The sequence below is a fragment of the Teleopsis dalmanni genome, chromosome 2, assembly GCF_002237135.1.
Source record: "Teleopsis dalmanni isolate 2A chromosome 2, ASM223713v2, whole genome shotgun sequence".
Classification (NCBI taxonomy): Eukaryota; Metazoa; Arthropoda; class Insecta; order Diptera; family Diopsidae; genus Teleopsis; species Teleopsis dalmanni.
In genome coordinates this window covers 27,293,618-27,316,465 of record NC_051847.1, presented here as the reverse complement: position 1 = coordinate 27,316,465, position 22,848 = coordinate 27,293,618, and the positions used below count along the sequence as shown (strand labels likewise).

The following is a 22,848-nucleotide window of genomic DNA, read 5'->3' as shown; positions in this document are numbered from 1 at the left end:
ATCGATTATTAATTTTCTTGGGTATTAAAAGTGAGACGTTAATATGGATAAGGCCATATATAAAATATATATGACTGAAGCAATTAAGTCGCAAGTGTTGGTACACATGTATTTACGATTAATATCATTGGGGTTATTATTTGAAAATGTTTTATCATAATTTAAAAATATCGTATTGATAGTGTTTTTAGGGTAACATAGTGAAGACATATAATAATAGGATCATTAAAAAATTTTTAGTTTATTTTTAAGAATATATAAGTGTAAGATTACTAAGAAAGGCAGAATTAACTTATTGTCACAAGATTGTGATAATTTTAATATAGTGATTTACTCATATTTGATGACCTCTCAACTACCTGCGCTACTCCCTTGCTTTCTGGCTTTGATAAGTTTAGTCCACTAGATATTAAGTATCTTGCTTATATCTCTCTCCTCTAATTACTCTCCCCTAATTACTGGAAATATTTTCCATTCATTCCTAAGAGGTGGTTTTAATAAGTTAAATTCACTCCCATATTTAATTCACTTTAATTATTATTTTGATTTTTTACTTTTGTTTAGAAAGTTTAGAACTATTTTTCTAAAATTACTTGTCTACTTTTGTTTTAAATTTAAAGTATACTGTTTTTTTTAATATTTTATTTAGTAAGAAGTAACAATAATCCCTAGTTTATCTAAAGACAGATAGGATTTACATGAACTGATTTTATATTTTAGCAAAAAGAATTGGTAATTAAAAATTGTTTTTATTTCTATAAAAATAAAATTTCTTTAACAGCTGCTTTATTGATATATTTCCAGTATTAAAAATTGTTCAAACCTAATCATATATATATACATATGTGTATATACTTAAGATTTCGATAATAGATTATTATGTTGTGTGGAAAAATTTCTAATAAAAAAATGCATAAAAATAAGGATACGTTAATTTAAAACTTACACAATATATATCCTTGAGTGCTGCTTAATGGTTCAATGACACACTTAAACCCTCATAAAGTTTTAATATAAACGCTTACGAATGTGAATATGTATGTTTATTTTATTTTTGGAAGATGCAAACAAACAATTTTTAATCTCATTAGTACGACTAATCCTCCGCACATATATGCATTAACGACAAAGGAACCGGGAATTTGAAATGTTTAAATATGTACACCCTCTGACGATCGCATAGACGACGACAATCGCGTTACAATACAATAACCGAAAATCCTTTAATTTCTGTCTCGTTTTTCACTCGTACATATTCGTATACCGGTATAATCTCATTTGATCAATGTCAATAATGAATCTTCAGCAATTTGATCCATTTTTTATTATACCTCATTGGCATTAAAAATATTTGTCCTATCCTTCGGCGGCTTAGGTTGCTTGTATATTTTTTGTTTTTTATTAATTTTATTTTTACTGCAAATTCTGCAATTTGCTTCACTCGGTTTACTAATCCTTTAACATGTGTTGATCGCTTTGCGACATGATCACGTTTATTGATTAATTTTTTTATGTGTGTATGTGGATTTAACAGGGTGAATAAAGTGGTTTGAGGTTTTAGTATTAAGATGTAATTATATTGTATTTAAGATTTCGAATATTGTAGTACATCATATTGAATTCATGGTGGACTTATTATAAAGGGTGTCTGTGACGAGGTAGTTATTTTTTAAGAAGATCCATAATAACATATATTGAATAAAAGATTAATGCGAGCTATCTAAATAGCAGAATTGCTAATGAAACGTCACTCTAACTGCAATTTCATGTCGTACGCAACCTCTTCATCCACTATAGCATTGATTATATACATATGAAAATGAATTATTTGAAATTTCGTTACATTTTATTATGAGTACTTAAATTATATTTAATTGATGAAAAGGCTTCACTTCAGCTTTTTTATTAATTAAAGAAATTATAGTTAAATTATAGTTAATATTTTTTGTTCTATGGCGGGAAGGAGTGTAGTGCCTACGCACTGATCGCTATTTGGCAGCCCAAAAACGACTCGCATAGACTAAACCACTCTCCTTCATTTGAGACCTTGTCCTACCACGGGAGTAATTAAGTATTACCTCAAGCTGGGGTTCCTATTAATCATTTAAGAATTCCATTAGTGTAACCTGTGTCCAGGTCCCACTACTGCTTCAGGTGTATAGTCTTGCCCTTCATCTTGATGTGATACAACTGCTTGCTTCAGCTGTCTTTTGTCATTATAGTTAATTTAAGTTTCCTATGTAGTTCTAACACTGAAATTGATCATTCTTTCATTAAGTGTTCACCGCTTTAGAATATAATCCATAGTCTTAAGACCATATTTATAATTTACAATGATTTTATTAATTTTTATTCCTTCTCTAAAGACCATATTAAATAAATGAGAGCATGAAAAATTAATATTTCATTGTCCTAAGTGTCGTGAGAAGTTCAAAACAAAATATTAATCAACTTAATTAACGTATAATGAGTACCATGTAATACATATACATGTCTGCAGAAGACTTCCCTGATTTGCCCTGTATATTGGCGGCTTTATTGCATTTCGTATAACTAAAATGCTTTCTGCATACTTCATTCTATCTCGGTGGTATTAAACATCAATATCAAATGTGCTGATTTCCTGTACAATCTTCTATGTTGGCTCCTCTTCCATTATTTCACGTATGTTAAATCTTTTAAATTTTTTTTTCCTTTACACGTATTCTATCCCTTTCTAAAATGCCATACAGTATTGTGTTAATGTGTGACTTTTGCTGTGTTTTTCAACGACATTAATTTTGTGTCGGATTTTAAGCCGGATTTAGTTAAGCAGCTCAGCACCGCACCAAACGTTATGAGTATAAAGGCATTTCCTCTCAGTGTTGTTATTATTGTTGTTGCTATTTCTTTACATACTTTTTCACAATTTTTTTTTTACTCTACGCTAGCATTTATTTCCTCTGTTTATAACTTTTAATCTCTTTTGTATATGCTAGCATGATCACTTCTTACACTGCCATGATCACCTGTTATTGCTTTCTCATTCATTAATGTATATTACATAGATATCGCATGAACGTATTTATGTATGTATGTATGTCCACATTTGTGACTCTTATATACATGCCTTGTGAGTCGCCAGCAAATATCGCAATGAAGCTCTACGCTATTCATTAGCTGTAGCGCGTCTTCAGCGATCTTAAGCTGATCTTTGTTTGCTTTAACTTGATATGTACACTGATATTTAGGCATGTCTTTTAGTCCGTCCAACTACAAAATGTTCAGCTGTTTGTGTTAAGGCATTCCAATTCGTTTAATTCGCTTACAGTTTGCATGATCATGCTTTTGACTTAAGCTTCACTTTATGCCATTTTTTTCCGACTTCGAAGACTTATTCGTACCTTGTAGCCAATACTTTTAGTATCAAGCTGGGTATGAGTAGTTAGCAGTTAATACTTTAAATAAATCGAGGTTACACATTTTTTTTCTTTTTTACAATGGAAATCTTTGGACTCAGTATGTTGGGTTGTTGCTTTGATAGAAAGCTTAAGAGTTCAGCGGTTTAAGTTTGTTGGAAACATATTTTGTGTTATTAAACGCGTAGGGGCGTATTATAAAAATCGGATTTAATATATGACTTGTAAAAACACATATTTGTTAAGATTTGGAATTTGGTACGCTTAAAATTTTTTAGGTTTAACATCTTTAATTATTTTTGTGAGATAAATTTTTTAAGAATTTCAAATTAAACTATTTCAACTATTTCGACTGTAATATGATTATTAACTGAAAACTTTGACATTACCAGAAATCTAATAATCGTTTGAGACTTAATCAAATATATACTATTAGTATGATTTTTAACTGAAAGCTTCGACTTTATTAGAAACATAATAATCATAGTAAACGTTATATTTGGTAATTTATGAATGCTCATATAATATAAGCCATCTACTTTTGCTTATTGAGTTTGTATTTTAAAGGTAGCATTTAATTGAGTGATATTTATAGTTGTAAGTAGAACACCATTATTAGAAAAGATACTGAAAATTTATAAGATTACCTTAGTAAGTTACACCAGTGCTCTATTCTAGAATAATCAATATTCCCTAATCATTATTCATTTCTTTTATATATAATTTTATTAGTAGCAATTATTAATATTAATCAATTATTAATTATTAATAAATACTAATTATTAGTATTAGTGTTAATAATTAATGTTTATTAATATTAATATTTTATTAGAACAAAAAAAAAAACAACTCTAGCGAAAATTCTCTTTCGCTGAAAAAATGCACCACTGTCAATAAGCTTTATTCAACCTTTCAAATTTCAAATTATTTCTGTCGCTATCTTATTTCACAGATCTGCTCCTTAGTGATTACTATCAGATATCCAAATTTCTTGCACTGGCACCTATCTTATTTCTTAGCGATAACTATCAGATATCCAAATCTCTTATTTTTAAATCACAAGAGGATGCTCTCAATTGTATAAAGATTTGATTCGAATGAAACATATTTTCCTTATAATGATGGTCAATTATGCAACCTATAAATGGAACTGTTTACGCACATAACTTATTTCATAGATCTGGGTTATAGTGAGTGCTATTAAAGTTCTAAATCTCTTATTTCCAAATCTCAAATAGATGCTATGAGGACGAAGGTTTAACTCAAATTTAATATACTCCCTATATAACGATTATCAGTTATGTGCTTTGTATGTGGAATTAATTTTTCACCAAGCTTATTCAACAGACTTGATTAATAGCAAGTACTGTTGAATTACTAAATCTCTAGTTTTCGAATTAAAACAAAAAAATGTGGCAGGAGATTTTACTTAAATAATACGTACTTCCCATATTACGATGATGGTCAATTATGAGACTTGTACTTCAAAGTTCAAAGCCTATTTCAAAGTTCTCAGTCTCTATTACTCGATCTCACAAATCTCTAGTTTGCAAATCTCAATTAGATGCTATCAGGATTGAAAGTTTACTCAAATAAAGCATATTTTTCATTTCTGAGCTCTAATTCAGGCTTCCCATGTTCAATGGGAAGAAATTTGGCTGAAGTGAAGAAAGTACAATTTCGATGATTTCAATATGTGGTTCTATGAGAAGTAAAATTACTTAGAATGGTAATATTAATGTTGTAAAAGAATATATAAATTTTTTAATCCGTTTTCTGGAACTAATCTGACTGATATTAATTTTATATTCATCACTGCCTTGTGTTCAATTAATGCCATGTTTTGACTTTTATACAATGTTATACATTCAAATGTATTATTAAAAAAATTTTACCTGCTACCTGTGTTATCCAAATCTGTGATAACAAAGATATTTTTCTCTCTACTTAATATATCATTTATTTTTAAACGTATGTACGTTACAATGTAAAATGACAACCTCGTATTTTAAAATCACTACCTGTGCAACTAATACCACGGTTTAGCAACCATTTATTAATATAATTTAATTTAAAAAAATCTTAAATTTGATTTGTCACCTGTGATATCCAAATATATCAATGATACATTTATTTTTAATGAAGCACAAAAATAAACCATCAACGATTTAGTTGCAGTAGAAAAGGTGGATAAAAATATTACACAAAGACTAGAAGAAAAAGAAACCAGAGAAGAAGTGTTGAAAAATATAAATTAACACGCCTAATCATTTCGTAATCATCCCAACCAATAGATAGAAAAGCGAACATTGCAGACGTAGATACTTTATAAGTATTTATGAGTATCTGAGTATCTGAGTATCTGTAGATGTGTATCTACGCTGATGTGCGCACACAATTCATTGAGCTTATTAGCAGTGTGAAAGATTAAATGAGATGTGAAAGAAAAAAATTTCTTAATAACATGTGTATGAGTAGATGGATCAGTATTTATGTATGTCGGCATAACGAGAAAACATGATTTAATGAACGAAAACATTTAATGATATCGCCAAATGCTGATGTCCGCCGTATCAAGTGATTTCAACAAAATGCGTTGATGATGTTGATGAAGGTAAGTCCAATGGATTTTCATATTGTAGATGAAGATTTTTTTAAGTTTTCATTTTTTTTTCGTTTTTTTTTTGGTTTTTTATAATTTTCATATTGTCTCAGTTTTTCCACTTGTCATAATTTTATAAATTATTATCGAGTTTTCCACACTATATCAATGCAAATTTATGTGTTTGGTGCTTCTTTTTCAAAAACAAAACAGACACAAAAATTATTTAGCAAAACCAGATGGCATTGATTATCAAATAAATATTAAAAAATAAAATATAGTAGAAGAAACAACGTTTTTAAATCTACATGATGGTACAAAGTGGATTTAATATATGTGAGTGAGATTAAGATATAAATTAATTTATAAATAAATTTTACCCTCTTTAAAGTGTGCATCTGGAACATGAAAATACTTTTAATTAGTAATGCTAATACTCAGCTTAACTAATTAGTGCAAGGTTCTTTGATTTCGTTTTAAGATATCGTGTCATTTAATCCGTTTTGCATTGAAGCATTCTAAAATAAGAGAATTTGTAAAGCTAGGAAATGCATTTGGATCTTGCCATACCTTCATCTAGACACGCATATGCATTCACTAATCCTCGCCTGTCCATTGATTTGCACACACAGTTTGTATGTATTAAGAATTGTTAGCCAAGCGATTTGATTTATGACGAGTTATTGCGCTTATTGATTTAGAGCAGAGGCGTAGGTAAATTTATTTTAATAACAAAATAGGGGACATCAAAAAATTAAGATAGTAATGTTGATATTAAGACACAGGAAACCGTTAAAGTTGGATATTTTCTTAGTAAAATATTTTTTTTTGTTGAGTATTTTTTATATGTGAAAGATGGGTTAACATTAATGAAATAATGATTGTGAGTATAAGTGTAGGCGTTGTTTAAAAACCTTTTTATGTGTTTTGTGTTTTTTTTTATTCTAATAATATTACGACTCTCATAGACATCTAGTATTACTTTTTGAGTAATCTTAAATCAGCATTTAAAATAATTTTATTACATTTCATACAATTTAAATACATAAATAATCTAATTCAATGTTTTTAAAATTGATAATTGTCAATCCGATCTTGACAATATCAAATTGACAATAACAATTGACAACAACAATAACAATTGTTATTCGAAAATATCTTAATAGAACCAAACCGGCTGATTTGATTAATTTATTAACATATTATACTATAATTATACTATAATATTACAGATAAGGACTAATATCGACTATTTTAAGTTCCCGATGTATAAACATTGCTAATTAGTGTTGATATTTAAACAGGCGCAATGAATAAAATAATAAAAAAATTCGAAAATATAATTATAAAATATAAATATATATATTTATAAAATAAATAATAAATATAAATAATGTAATAAATATAAATAATTGTTTATATATATAAAATATAATACAAAATTATAAAACATATGTGATTAATTTTTTATATATTTATTTATATAAATTGCTTCAAATATAAAGAGATAAAAATTTAACAATATATATCTTAACGTTAATTTATTTATATTAGAATTTGTTCAATAAATGACCTAGAACCCGGTAAGTGTAAATTATGTATTATTAAAACTTCAATACCATATAATCACAAGAGAAGTCAGTAAACTTAAAGAGATTTAATAAAACTGAGTTTAATTTATATTAATTTACTAATTAAAGCGCATTTTAATATTCATACACAATGACTGTGGTTAATCTAGAATCTATGGAATCTATAGAATTTATAGCTTTTCTCAACCATAGTATCTGTGCTTTTCTAAGACAGTACAATGACTACCTTAATCTTTCGATACTACACATTTTTTTTCTGGAATATCCACAGATTGCTCCACTTATTGAAAGCAATTAATTATTAAAAGTATTTAAGGATAAATAATCTGTTCTTAATAAATTTCTGTTTTAAAAATCGAAGTCATAAAAAAATACTTCTCAACCTCTCTACCTATCCACTGTCATTTCCAATACATTTGCAAATAATATTTATATTACTCATCGTCGTATTTATGCAGGGGATTAGTTTTTATCCGCAGAAACTGAAGAGATTAAGGTAAAAATAACAATTTACGCAGTTGAATAAGCAAAACATGCAAACTGTGATATATAATCTTGTTTATTAAAATACAGGGTGTGCACACTTAACAAAAGATAAATAAATAAATATTGATATTGATAAATATTAATGAGTACTACAAAAATATATAAAAAATAAAATTAAGCAAAAGAAGTTGTATTCAATATAAGGGATATGGTTATACTATCACTATATAGTAACATGATGTTATGGCAGTGGAATACTTTAAAGTACTTGTAATATTTTATAAATAAATATGTCATCATTATATTTTAATTCAACTCATACACTTTTAACTGTTTTCTAACATATTTTCATGTATTGTTTCTAGAGCGATTGTTCTAGAGAACGTAAAGATGGTTGAAACAGTATTCTGTTTTAGTTAACAAAATACTAAAACAAAACTCTTTCCACGGATCATTTATTTGACATTTGGATACAGTTAAAGAAATATATATTTAAAATGCTTTTGGTAAGAGAACTATCCGAAGTGCAAGAAATCGTTTAATTTATCTGTCTATACCATTCACTTATGACGTGGATTCTAAGTTTGATAGAAAAGTACATTCAAAAGAATACTTTATGACAATAATTGTTGATTTGTTTTCTCTTCCAGAAGTAATTGATAAATCCCAGTTAACATAGCTCTTCCGCCGGTTATTATGTCTTTGGTTGCTTAGTTTTTATCCGTTGATGTCCATTCAACAAACATGCAGTGTTGGTGTTTGGTCTCGTCTGTGGTTACTCATTGCAAGCGGACCTCAGAGAATAGAAAAGTTTTTCTACTTTCCAACTTTCAGATGAAATGTGGATCACGTATTGAGTTCATATTTTTCCGATGCTAAATATTTTTAATAACAATCAATAATTTTCTGATAGACACACAGATGCTCAAGCAAAAGGATTCAAATTATTGGAGCCTATACGATCATCTCATCGTTATAGTTTATGATCAATAAAACAATATTTAGTAACTGAGTTTTGAAGAGCAAAAATTCTGTAGAGCTTAAAAAATCATTTATTTGTGACAGGGGTACGTTTTCTTATTAATAAGATATCGTGAATAACCATACGAAAACAAATACACAAAATTGTACGGGTTAAAAACTTTTCAGAAGCTAAGGGGATGGCCATCGAAATATCTATATTGTTTCATAACAGTTCATATGTCAGAGATGCTATTACTATTTCTCTAACCCACTACAGCTTTTGTATTACTGTATACTCGTATGCTATACCAGAGTACTTGAATTCAGACTTTTATTGCTTATAGCTGTATTGATGTTAATTGTAATGTTCCATCAAGCGAAGTTATGTGATGTACGTCCCGAAAACCTATCCATAAAAATTTTTTAAATATGATTTTCGAGTTTAGCGGCCTACAGCATATAGATGTAGACCGGCCTACAGCATATAGATGTAGACCAGCCTACAGCATATAGATGTAGACCGGCCTACAGCATATAGATGTAGACCAGCCTACAGCATATACATGTAGGTCTACAGCATAAAGATATAGACTGGTCTACAGCATATAGATGTAGAATGGTCACGCATCTATATTAGATTTTACATCTAAAATGATTAGATCTTATATTTTAATAAGGTGTTGTATTGAATTTTCTGGCTTTAAGAGAATATCTTAAATTTCTAAAATTCTAGCACTATAGAACAAAGTAAATAAAGTTCCAAATAAAAAGAGAATAAACTGTAACATAGAAAATTTCTTATGCAATCACAGGTTTATGTATATAAACTCTTTAAAACTCCTTTTATCTCAATGTTTCACTAATATTTTTATCAAATTGTCAATTTTTACAAAATGTTATGATAACAAAACAAACTCCGTACATGTTTGATTATCAAAAGAGCGGCAATTTAAAAGGCTTAGATAAATACAAGCACAAAACTACAAAAAGAAACAACATTTTTAAAAAACACACAACTTTCAAATGTTTTTCTGGGTTTTAATTGTTCAAAGTAATAGAAAAAAATCTGTAATTAACTTAAAACGTTTTTCAGGTTTACTTTGGAAAGCTTCGAAACGTTTGCAGATATTAGCTTCTTGACGGAAAAGGTGTGCGCTAGTTTCACCAGTTTTCTAGGGTAAAGCCCGCAGATACTTTGATACTGAGAGATAAAATTTTATTTTGTTTTCATTTGGAAAGAAAGCAGAATTCAATTATTAACAAGTGTTGAAGTAAATTTTTAAGTGAAATATTTATTAAAAACACACCAAAAACACAAGTCTGAAAAAATTAAATTTATATAACATTAATGGAATTAAAATAAAATTTATTATATATATTTTCGCAAAGCAATTTAACTCTTCCAATCCGCTGACAAGCACACCACACCCCCCTGGCAAATGACACAACTTTTTTTTCTAATTAAGCCCACAAAAGCTTTATCTCTTGAATAAATTTTGTTTAATTTTATGTCAATAATCTATACTACGAGTCAGCCACGTAATGCGATCAAGTTCAGAGCACAGCAGAGCAGAGCAGAGCAGCGCAGAGCAGAGCAGACAACGTACTACTTAACGCTAAGCAAAGGCGACAACTTATCTTTATAAATTATTATAATCCAATCGGATTTGAATAATTAATAATTTTAAACCGCATTCTTCGTACGGCACAAATAATCATTGACTGCTGTTGTTGGTTGTTGGATGGTTGGCATTAAATAAAATATATATAAAACGGAGAATGCTAAAACGACTTAAATACAAAAAACGACTAAAGTAAAAACATAAAAAGAAAGAAAAAAATTAATAAAATTTTAAAAGTATTGTGGAACGGCACTAAGCCAAATAAAAGTGCCGCATAAAAATCAGTTAAAAGCAAAAGCTACCAAAACACCAAAGAAAACTTAAAAGAGCACAAATTCACAAAAAGAAAAGAACAAAAAACACCACCAACCGTAGACACAGGCCGGCCGGCCCATCTACCAAAATAATATAATATTTCTTAATGGGAACAATATGTGAAGGTAACAACAATGCGTCTGGAGTTATTATGATGACGATTAAATGCACATTTGACTACTGGAATTTAACATTTGTTATAATCGTTGCCCCCAAATGCGTTACGAATGTGTGAGAATTTTAATCAAATTGACCGTACGACAAGCTGCGTGTATGCCCACAGCTCCGGTTATCAACAAGTGCATGGAGCGTCCACGTTATGATAAATGAATGTGTTAGCTACAATAATGGAGACAATAAAAATGCAAACGTCAAGGTCTTACACTTTCAAATGTGCCGCACTATGGTACATTCGGTGTGATTAGGGTTACGGATAGCAGGAAGTTTTTTTGTTCCCAAAACAAATAAGGAAAGTGATTTCAAATAACAAAAAGGAGAGAAGAGAAAAAAGGTACAGGAAATATTATTACAAAAATAGTTGCTATGGATTATGGACATTGGACAATTTCAACTAATTTCAAATAATTTTTCTTATTTATAATAAATAAAAAAAAATATTTTTATTAACTATATTTAGAGTTTAAATTAATTAATAAACATTAAAGTAATAACTATGGAATGACAAGCTTTTACTGGCTGTGGGATAAAAAAATTTTAGTGGGCCAAATAGAATTATATTTACAATATATATGGATGTATTAGATGTAAGTAATATTAATAGTAATTTTCTGAGTAATATTTTTTGCTATAAATATTAAGTATTAAAAACAAAAATATTGCGACAAAGAAATATTCGCCAAACCCAAGCTAGTTTCAATTAAATCCTACCAAATCCTGGTAGTAATTTTCTGAATAATATTTTTTGCTAAAAATATTAAATATTCAACAAAATTATCTCTAAGACCCAAATTAGTGTCAATTAAATCCTATCCTATCATCTCTTTACCATTCCTTATCCCAAGCAACTGCTCTTCATCTTAGCGACTGCCTATCAAATATATATCCTAATCCGTGTATCCGTATTTAGTAATTATTTTGTAGGTTTTTTGCTCTTCGTGCTATAACATCAATAACAACAACAACAACGATAAAGAAGAGAAAGGCCATGGAAGTATTTGAAAATATTTGTGCTCTCTTTCGTAAGGACACTCTATCGTGACCCAACGTTAGGGAATAGTTAGGTTAGTTTAGATTTGGTAATTGATATGATCGATACTAATTAGGAAGAATATGGACGTGAGTGTATATGAAAAATGTGTTTGACTGGAAATCTAACCATTTTGTTGCGTATGATTTCCAAGACTATGAAGTGGAACACTCGATATTGGTGTGGAAGAATGATATTTATTGTTTAGAGATGGAGTGTGACGGAGTAAAGCGGTTAAAGACTAGGAAGTTGATGATTGTGCTTCGTGAGATTGTACTTAGTTTCATTATACGACCAGTAATTAATATGATTGAAGTCACAAGTTAAAAATAGAAGATCAAAATTGGTACGAAATACATTTTATGTTTAATCAGAGGAATACTAAATCGTTTACACTTCTTTTTTATTACTGGATAAAAATATCTTTGGCGCCATCAACAGTTTTAATGCATCAACCATATAATCGCAATATGTTGTTTTCAGATTATCATATCTTTCTATTTCTGCATCACAAATTTGTTGTCGTGCAATTGATTTTTAAAGTCGTCCTGATTTTGGTATTTGAATGCGTATTTTGTATACTCAGAAAAATCTGCTCTAGACACATACTAGTAAAATTGATCTGATCATTTTATTGGAAAAGTTTAAACTCATATGGTAAAGAAGATATGAAAACTAGCATGTGGTATGGTTGAACCAACATGATGCGTCTAGTAAGAATATTTTAACCTGAGGTTTATTTAAATTCTGGTTGAATCATCCAAATTATTTTTCTAACTGTAGATAATGTCTTTTATAAACTAGATGAGAACATTTTCTGCTATTCTGGTAAATTTTATTATATAAATTCAGTAATAATCAGTACATATGATGGTATAATTAGTTCAAGAACTTTCGTCTAAATTACGCACAAGTATGACCTAACTCTATTCCAAATATTGTTAAAAGCAAACGACGCATTTATAGTTTTACAATTTAAAATTAACAGAGATTATTTATATATGATATTGTGTGACATAAATATTATGAGATATGAATAAGTAACGATCACCTGTAAAATAGATAGAACTGAACCGTTATCTATGCCACCTAATTCTAAAAGCGAATGCCTTAACCACATAAACTTAAAACAAAACTTACACACACGCATACCTAACTATATATATGTATATATGATTGACTGCATATATATGTAAGAATATTATGTATAGAAATATTTTTGAGAACACAAATAATATTAACAGATTAAGCATTAAATTTATGTGCTGCTTAGCGTTCCATATCTGTGTATATAGGAAAGATATGAATGTCATTATCTATTTCAATATTCCATGCAGAAAGACAACCGCAGCAACAATAAAATATTATCAACACAATAAAATTAAACGTTTTATAATTATACCAAAATAATAAAAGCACAAACAGAAAAATACATATAAATAACAAACAAAATATTAATAAAATGATTTGTTATAATTTTAACCAAATTTAATATTTATTCTTTTGTTGAAAAAAATCACAGATACGCTAGTTTGTTAGAAAGATATGAGTATCTTTATCTTAATCTCGCTGCTATGACAAAAGCGAACTTAAATAAAACTGTCAAAAATAGATTCAACTACTTTTTGTTTTATACGATATACTATACAAGCATATTATAGTGTATCGTGTTAAAGCGGTAAAATCAGAGAAAATTTTATTTAACCCACAAAAAAAAAAAAAAACAAAAACTATTATAGAGAAAACTGCGTACTGGGGGCGATATTATAATTTTAGTTATTATCAGACACCTATCGAGAGCTGTAGGTCTATGGACAACATGTGTGGTAACTTCTTAACTTAACCAGCTTGCCAGTTTACCGGCAGTGAAATGATTGTGAAATCAGCATAAACTTAATACCGCGATTTATTTATTATATAGATTAAGTGGTCTTTGATTTTTCGAATTTAATAAAATATACAATATACACGATTTTGTAGTTAATGTCGACATAAGTGTTAAAAAATATACAGAAACTCACAATTTTATGCGATAAAAAAGCGTAAATCCCCACAAAAATTAATTTATTAAGTCAAAAAGAAATACATTGAAATGTATTACATATATATATTTATGAATAAATATATAAGCCATATTCTGGAATTTACGTAAAAATAGTTTTTTTTAGTAAGCATTAGACTTAATCCCACTTTGAAAGCTCAATATTAAACGATATTATTTATTAAATCTACGGAAAAACAGGGTGTTTAATGTAAACCGCTGCTGATGTTATGTATAATCTTATATGAAGATTACATAATATCATATATATTATACATGACATATATAATTAAATCGAGGCGATACAAATTTCCAAGGTACACCGATTTAGATTTTAGTAGAGTCAGCAATTTTCAGGATATTCTCTCACGACGCAATACACCGGAATATGTTAGTTCAATTATCGAAATATTGGGGTTTAAAGTTGTGAACTTTAACATTGATTACCCAAACAATAAACAATTGATAATGTGAATAATGAATCATAATATGTTATAACATAGTTAATGTCAGTTTCACATTGGCGATATATAGTTTGATATCTAGATAACTGAGTTATGTCAACATATAGCATATCGGAAAGAGTTATTCAAAATTGGAATAAGTATTAAATAAGTATTCAAGCCAGTATTTATCTTCTTCTTATTTGGCACTACAGTCCAGTGTGAACCTTAGCCTTTCTTAGTATTTATCTATAATCTTAAAATTAAAATTATGCAAACTTAAGATACATGAGTTTAAAAACGGTTGTTAGAAAGCTAGATAAGTAGGATAATAATACTAGATTGTAATAATAACTAATCCGACTGAAATAGCTGTAAGTGTGATGCTATAAGATGAAATAAAAAAAAATAATGTGTCGATTAAAAAATATATGTGTCTTTTTTTGAACTATATAATACTTTTATATTAATATCACAACCTATTGCTAATAATGCAGCAGCAATCTCTGCTACCTGTCTTTGTTTATGTCTTTGCAATTTCCTTCTTATAGAGAGCGTGAAATAGTAATTCAAAGGAATCAGACTAGATTAGTAAATGTACAAATATATCTGGTACTAGTTTAGAGAACTTTGATTGGAGACAATTTAGTAAAGAAATCGAACTTGATTAGGAAATGTACATACATTGTTGGTAATCGTTTAAAGAACTTTCATTTAAGGCGATTTCAGATTTTATATAGAAGTATAGATTATCGAAATAGTACATGTTCTTCATTTTAAAAATAAAGGAGATTATGCCCTTACACCAGTGTTTTAATGATGCCAACAATTAGATTGTGTACGAGTTATCGTTATAATCTCTTAATAACTTTCTATGCCCTTATTCATAGATAAAGCGACTTCAGTATTTTAGAGACTGTTTCTTTACCGGTCAAGTAGAGTTAATGAAAGCGGAATTGGGCAATTAGTACAGCTTTATCTGGAAGAGCATATGTAACCCATCTTTATCAAACAACTTGAAGACACCGCAATAGACAGTAATCGTTTGAGAGTGGAAGAACTGTCAATTTTAGCAGACCTTTCTGCCTACTTAAAAATATTCTATATATCACCCGAGTTATATGTTAGATCATCGATACAGTTCACATATTCCGGATATACTTACATTTCTAATATATATAATACCTCTAATTTCCTTTCATCATTTTAAGTCATTTTCATAGACACATGATTTTATAAATATTGATACAATTACTTATATATTATACAAGCGCAAATCTTCTTAGTCACCCTGTAAGTCATCAAAAATTATTATTTTATCAAACTTTTCAGCTTTATAGATAAAATAATTACACTCTCCTAACATAATCAATTATTCTGCTAATATACTAATGCCGACATATGCTTGTTTCATATAACAGCACAACCAACAACAACAAGCACCGGGTACATGGTTAGCTGGTTTTATACACAACCTAATTTAGTGCGGCTACATACGTACATACATACATACATATAAAATCAATTTTTATCAAAAATGTGGATTAATTGCGATACTATCCGCAAAAAGTGTCTCACCCTAAGTTAAACTAAAGCCTTAGATAAATATGAGTGCGATACAAAATGAAAAAAAAAATTTGAAAAAAAAGTAATGAAGTATGTAATGTCTACGAGCGGTAGAAGCGTCATTAAATATTCTGCTGAAATCACTGCGGCGTATTCAGTGGGTCGCTCGGATTATCTTATCTTCGAAACTGAAAAGCTACTAAATACTTTTTGAAAACGAAAAAAAGTTTACAAAATAACATGAAAACGTTTGTATCATAAGTACTGAAAACGTGAGTCAGACCTATTTTAAAATAAATATAAATAAATACATTCGAGTACATACATATATAGTAATATAAACAGAAATATTTTTAGAAAATTTTAAAGAGCTACAATTAAGATTTATCTTTAATTAATTATAATTTAATTTTTTTTATATAATATATTTTGTTTTTAAATACTTTTGAATTGATAATTAAAATAAATTGGGTTTGTAGTTCAGAGATTGTATATATAAAGTCTTTATAACAAAACACAGATCAAAATATATATAAGAATATTTTAAAATTATTTGATAAGTTTTTTAAAAGATGTATTTAGTTTTTATTAAATTTGTTTTTCTTATTTCAATAAAATAGTTAATAGTTGTTAATCACAATCCTTGGGTGATATAAAGATACTTTGTTAGAATTTCTAATTCAATTATTGCAATATGCGCAAAAATGCCTTCAAGAATAGTCTTCTTAGTACACATTTACAATAAACTCTAAAAAAGGCAATTTTTTACCTGTGTGATATATATTTATAGTATGCTTCCAAAAATCCAGCTAAATGAGGAACTCATATCAGATTCTTAAATTTAATAAATAAGAACTATAACTTCATTATACAATTATGTTTCCTCAAAACACCATAAATGAGATGGGAAAATGAGACAACATTAACCAAAATTAAATCTATCAGATCATCTATAATAACAAAGTATTATAATCAAATAATTGAATAAGACGGACATCGACAATATTATATTGCTTGGTTATTGGCTATTAATCGGCTCTTGCTTTATAGGTAGGCATACGCAGAAACTTGGAGTTCTACCCACAATTTTTGCCGACTCTGCCTAAAGAAATTAAGTATTACTTAACTCTCATCTATTACAATTCTTGGAATACGCATTTTCAAAAGCTCCGAAGTGCCATCAAAAATGATATTAGAAGTACCATAAAATCACTTTAAATGTAAGTTAATATATATAATAAAGAATTCTCTTTAATCAAGAATACAAGTAAATATTAAAGACACTGTCTAGAATATGAAAACACTGGGAACGAAAATAAGCTAAAACAAGCGCACTGGGGTTAAAGTAACGGACTCATACAAGTTCTATGTGTAGTCTGTCGCAGACTCGCCCCAACCTACAAAAGTAATTTTATAAAATTTTTCCGAACTTTAGTCTTTAATATATTATTTTATATATCTATTTTTTATAAAGTGATAAATTTTTAAATAAATGGAATTTATAAATCTCTCTATAATCCGGAGAATGAAGTGCGAAAGCTTGGTCGAATTACCATAATATCGGATGACCGATATTTTTATTCTAATAAAATTATTTATATATATAATATCATATAACTAATGTAAATTAATTAATATTTACGTAATATATAATAATATATTATTATGATATCTGATCAAATTATTAGTAATGATAATTACTTTTTACTTAATTAGGAAATGTGGAACTGTGGAAAAAACAGAATTGCTTTAATCCAGGGTTTAAAAAGCTAGTGTTCACATTTTCAAGTGAGTACTGTAATAACTAAGAGTATAGTACTAATATATGGTAGTTGTTAAACATTGACGGGATCTTTATATATATAGCTTTCGATCAGTACATGATGCTTCTTTCTTTAAAATTTAATACTAGTACCACTTTAAGTATATTAAATATATTAAATATTAAATATATAAAGTGATTAAAAGATATTTCATCATTTTGCTATCTTTTACCTAATTTACTAATGTTTAAAATTATTACAATAAATTACGTCTTCGTTGCTATTAAATGTTTATTTAGATTTTAGATACTCGTATTTATCCGCTCTGCAGATATATTATCTCGACTGTCAACTTATGTTTGTTTTTCTGAATCTTAAAAGATTTTTAATGTTTATATCAATATTTTGGTAGAATAAATACTAAATTAACTTTAAAACTAGTTTAATCTAATGATTTCTAGATAAAAAAAATTTTAAATGTATATTACAAATTAAAATTTAAATAAAAAAAATTATTTACTACTTAACTAATATGAGTAATTTATATAATTTTAAATGTAGTATGAGAGGTTGAATGCAGTGTATTAAAGTGATATCATTCGTTTTACCTTTCCATTGCCTTTTCAAAGATTTGTAAGTTTATTTGTTCTGCGTTATCAAGTATCTCTTCAAACATTACCTGATAAGGATTATCGTAATCTGAGCAAACCACAATGCAGCAGCGGTTGGGACTTGCATACTTGAACAAATAATGAAGCCAAGTCGTACTGGAGTATTTTGTTTATATAAATAAAGTTATTTAGAGTTTATTTGTGCAGCTTAACTGACTGCATTTATGCAAAAAATAAATAAATAAAGTAAATACAAGAGACAGAGGAGAGTCACTTTATCAGTTTATCATACCGACGGTATTTAATAGTAAAAAATATGAGATAATCTTATGTGGATATATTCCAACTATAGGTGTGTATGTTAAAGTAATCTAAAAAAATAAATTGGTTCAGTAATATCACATGATACTTTTGTAAATGGTTAAGTAAATATTTGTTTTGGAATATATTACTAATGTTGAGTTTTAAAACATTTGTTCATAACTTTTATTAAATATATCTGAAGTGAATACACATATTTTTAAATGCTTTTAGTACTAAATATATAGGACCCGACAACTGATAAATATAAGAACAATCAATTCTTTGTTATAAAGCCATGTTTTATTCTTAGATTCCTCTGTGAATAGTATGCTCTTTGAAAGCGGTCTGTACTCACCTTAGAAAAACCGCTCTTTATTAAGTTTAGGGAGATTCTAAAATGGTTTTAAAGTTGTATGGAGCCTGGAATGAACCCAGCTGCTTATCAAACAATCAATTAAACACTAGAGAGCCAAGATATGGTAAGAAATAGACCCTGGTTGAACGCATGGATCTAGTCACCACTTCAAGTAACCAAATAATGTATCATATTTAAACCTAATAAAAGCACTAATAGATTTTATAAATCACATAAATAATAAATTTCTAAAAAACTATATTATGTATATATAATACATTTTATAATTCACATATTATAAATATATCTTATAAATTTTCTATCAATTTGATACATTTATCTCAAATTTTTATTTAAATTTAATTTTAAGAGTCTTGGAAATGAACTAACTATCTTCAGCGATAAACAGTAACCTGTGTGGACTTATTGAATAGACATAAAAGGCGTTATTAATCAAGCAAATGTTATAATTATACAGAGTAAGTGATACAAATTAAGTGATATAAATATGTCTTATTATGGAACGAATTAAATTAATAATATTTTTACCTTCGATAAAATAAGAGGGGACTTCAATATAATACTATTAAAGTGATATTATGAGTACATCTCACAGAATATAGCAAAGCAAGAATAAAATAAGATGAGAGTTTTGCTGTTTACAATCAAAGCTAAAATCACTTCTGCTGTGTGAATAAGCTTCTTAAGATAATCTTATTACAGTTGATCTATATAGCTAGAAAAAATATAACTTGATTGATCTTTGAGTGCAGATTTTGGTGGATTGATTTTTGCTTAAGGTCATGCCTAATGTATATCTTATGATGAAAATAAATATCAATTAACTGTACTTGGTTGTGCATATGTATTTGTAGAAGACGCAGGATAAGCATTTAAAATGTAATAGATGTGTTAGTATTTAAAATATAATAGTTTTGGTTTTCTTAATAATAAGAGTAATTTCAGATATAAACGTTATAAAAGTGTATATAGTTAGAGAACTAAAGAGATATAAATTTTTTTGTACTAAATTTTAGAACAACTTAAACAGTTTGAAACAGTACAATGGTATAATTAATTAAATGAGTAAGACAATACTAAGTAAAATTAGGAGAAATATATAATTTGGGATGTGAAACCTACATTGTTAAATTTTATACAATATCAATTGAAATAAATTAAGTTCAACATCATTTAGCAGTATTTTCTTCACTTTTTTGAACCTATTTTCTTTCTTAATTGAAATGAATTAAGTTGAGCATCATTTAGTAGTATTTTCTTCATTTTTTCGAACCTGTTTTCTTTATTTTAGTTTAAAGAATAATGGTTCAATATATGACTAACATGAAGAAAGATATCACTAGTTTGAGAAAATTTATGTAAGAACACTAAACTTTAAATCAAACCTTTAACGTAAAAGCATTTATTCTATTATTAGATTCTAATAAAAATCTATTAAATATTATTTTATTTTAATTCTAGGATCGAAAACTCAGAATTAATTCATGGAAATGATTGCAATTAATGGAATTTCAAGACTTAATATTGTTTTCTTGTAGAATAAAGATAGATTTCATTTACTAAATCTTATAAATTTAGATATAAGTGCAAATTGATCATTTCTAATTAAAAAGTTTTAAATAAATAACAATAAAATTATTCATATATGTTACTGAAATTAATAGAATTTTTAGAATCCCAATCAAATGAACTTAAGAACATCGAAATAATGGTTTATTGTACTAAATTTCAGTCAATAAAGCTTTTATATTTAAAAATATGTGTTAAGAAAGAATTCATATAATATATTGAAATCAATAAAACCATTAGAATTTGAACAAATTGCACTAAAAAATAAAGAAGTAATAGCTTTTTGTACTAAATTTTAGAACATAAGCTTTGTGAGCCTAAAGAGGTGCCAATAAAATTTTTATATTTTTATTCTTGAAATGTTATTGTCCATATATTCTGATGCTTATAATCGTATATTAAAAAAAATTAGTTAGATTTTTGAATAGTTTAGAGGGATTATCTCTCCTTACTTCTAACTGTATCATGTGAGAAACAGTTATTATTTTATATTCATATTTCAGTTTAAATATAAATGGTTTAAAGTTCTGTATACGTAAATGTAATATTAATTTAATTATTAAAAAAATGTTTTTAAAAATAAATTCTACCTGTTGTCCAGCATTAGCAGCTACCCAAGCTTCTGCAAAAGTTTCCATAGCACTTTGGAAATCCATGGTAGCCTGCGTTCAGTTAAATTTTTAATTGAATTATTTCAGTTTTAATTAATATTGACTACCGCAAAAAATATATATTATTTTTTTCATTAAATAATTTATTTGAAATAAATTTTCATATTATTTTTATTATTTATTTTTATTTAGAAATACGTATTACACACGTTTAAGCTAAGGTTTGATTTGTGTAAGTTAAGTAACGAAAAATATCTGAGATTTCTCTAATTAAGTTAGAATTCGACACAGAATTCACAGTACCGTGCACGGTACTTCTATTACTCCTTTACGGAAATTAATAATGGCGTTACTTAAAGCGTTACTTAAAGCGTTGACGCGACGTCATTAGTATTAAAAACACCGCTTAGGAATTTTATCTCTGTTACTGAAGTCATTTGGAACCGAAATCTAAAGCGTAACTAAAACGACTAATGAACGCCTACCGATACAAAGTCAATGCACAGCACAGATAGTTAGATAGATAGTTTTAGTTGGAAGTCTTCTTATCACTCAGAAATATAAAATAAAATAAATACGCGTATAATATTTTCCATTTAATTATAAAATAAAAAAAATGGACACACCTTTAACGTTAAGTTTAATTTATAAAGTGATTATAAATATCAAAAACAAAAAAAAAATTATTTTATTATCATCAAACGTAATATAAGTTTTAATTTTTTATTTTGCTTTACATATATTATATGTACATCCTTCGAGATTATCCTTACACCTTAAGTTATTAATTGATTGAGGCTTTGTGTGCAGCGATTAACGTTCGACGAATGGCATATATTCTGATACTCTGCGTTTTGTATTTGTATTTAGTGTCAATTAGAATAAGAATCCGTCACACACATCACACTTGATCGGGCGCCTTACAGCGACTGTCAACACGCAATGTCAATTGCTTCGTGATAAGCTCACTTGCCTAATTGTAAACATACGCGACAATTGCGGTGCATACGTTGGCCATATTTGTTCTTTTTAGTATTTTTTGTTCTGGTTCTTGTTGTTGTTGTTCGTTCTATTGTCTGACTTTGATTTTTTATTTACTAATAGAGCACAATTGTCAATTTATTTATAATCACATTTAACTGCTTTTATTTATCTTTCGTTTATATTTGATTTGGATTTTTTTTTGTTCTACTACTCGCTATTGGATTTAATGTTCACTTCGAACTTGCGCTACAACATCTTCGCACACCGCAAGTTGTCGCACAACTAAATTCTCAGTAAAATTTTGTGTTTTCTGCTTCTGTTTGCTCACTGATAAATAAATGCGTTAGTGTTGGTCTTGCTCTCAGCTGCGTATGAGTGGTTGCTGTGTGAAGTTAA

The 22,848-nt window shown here is 27.8% G+C and overlaps 1 protein-coding gene across 1 annotated transcript in view; it reads right to left on the bottom strand.

The window, feature by feature from the left end:
* LOC119682691 overlaps positions 1 to 21,579 on the bottom strand; it is a 108,616-nt gene extending 87,037 nt beyond the window's left edge. Inside the window, exon 1 of the mRNA XM_038096184.1 lies at positions 21,448 to 21,579. Coding sequence (XP_037952112.1) covers positions 21,448 to 21,513 — 66 coding nt within the window. The 5' untranslated portion in view covers positions 21,514 to 21,579. The remainder of the gene's footprint in view (positions 1 to 21,447) is intronic.
* Between the last annotated feature and the right edge of the window lie 1,269 nt (positions 21,580 to 22,848).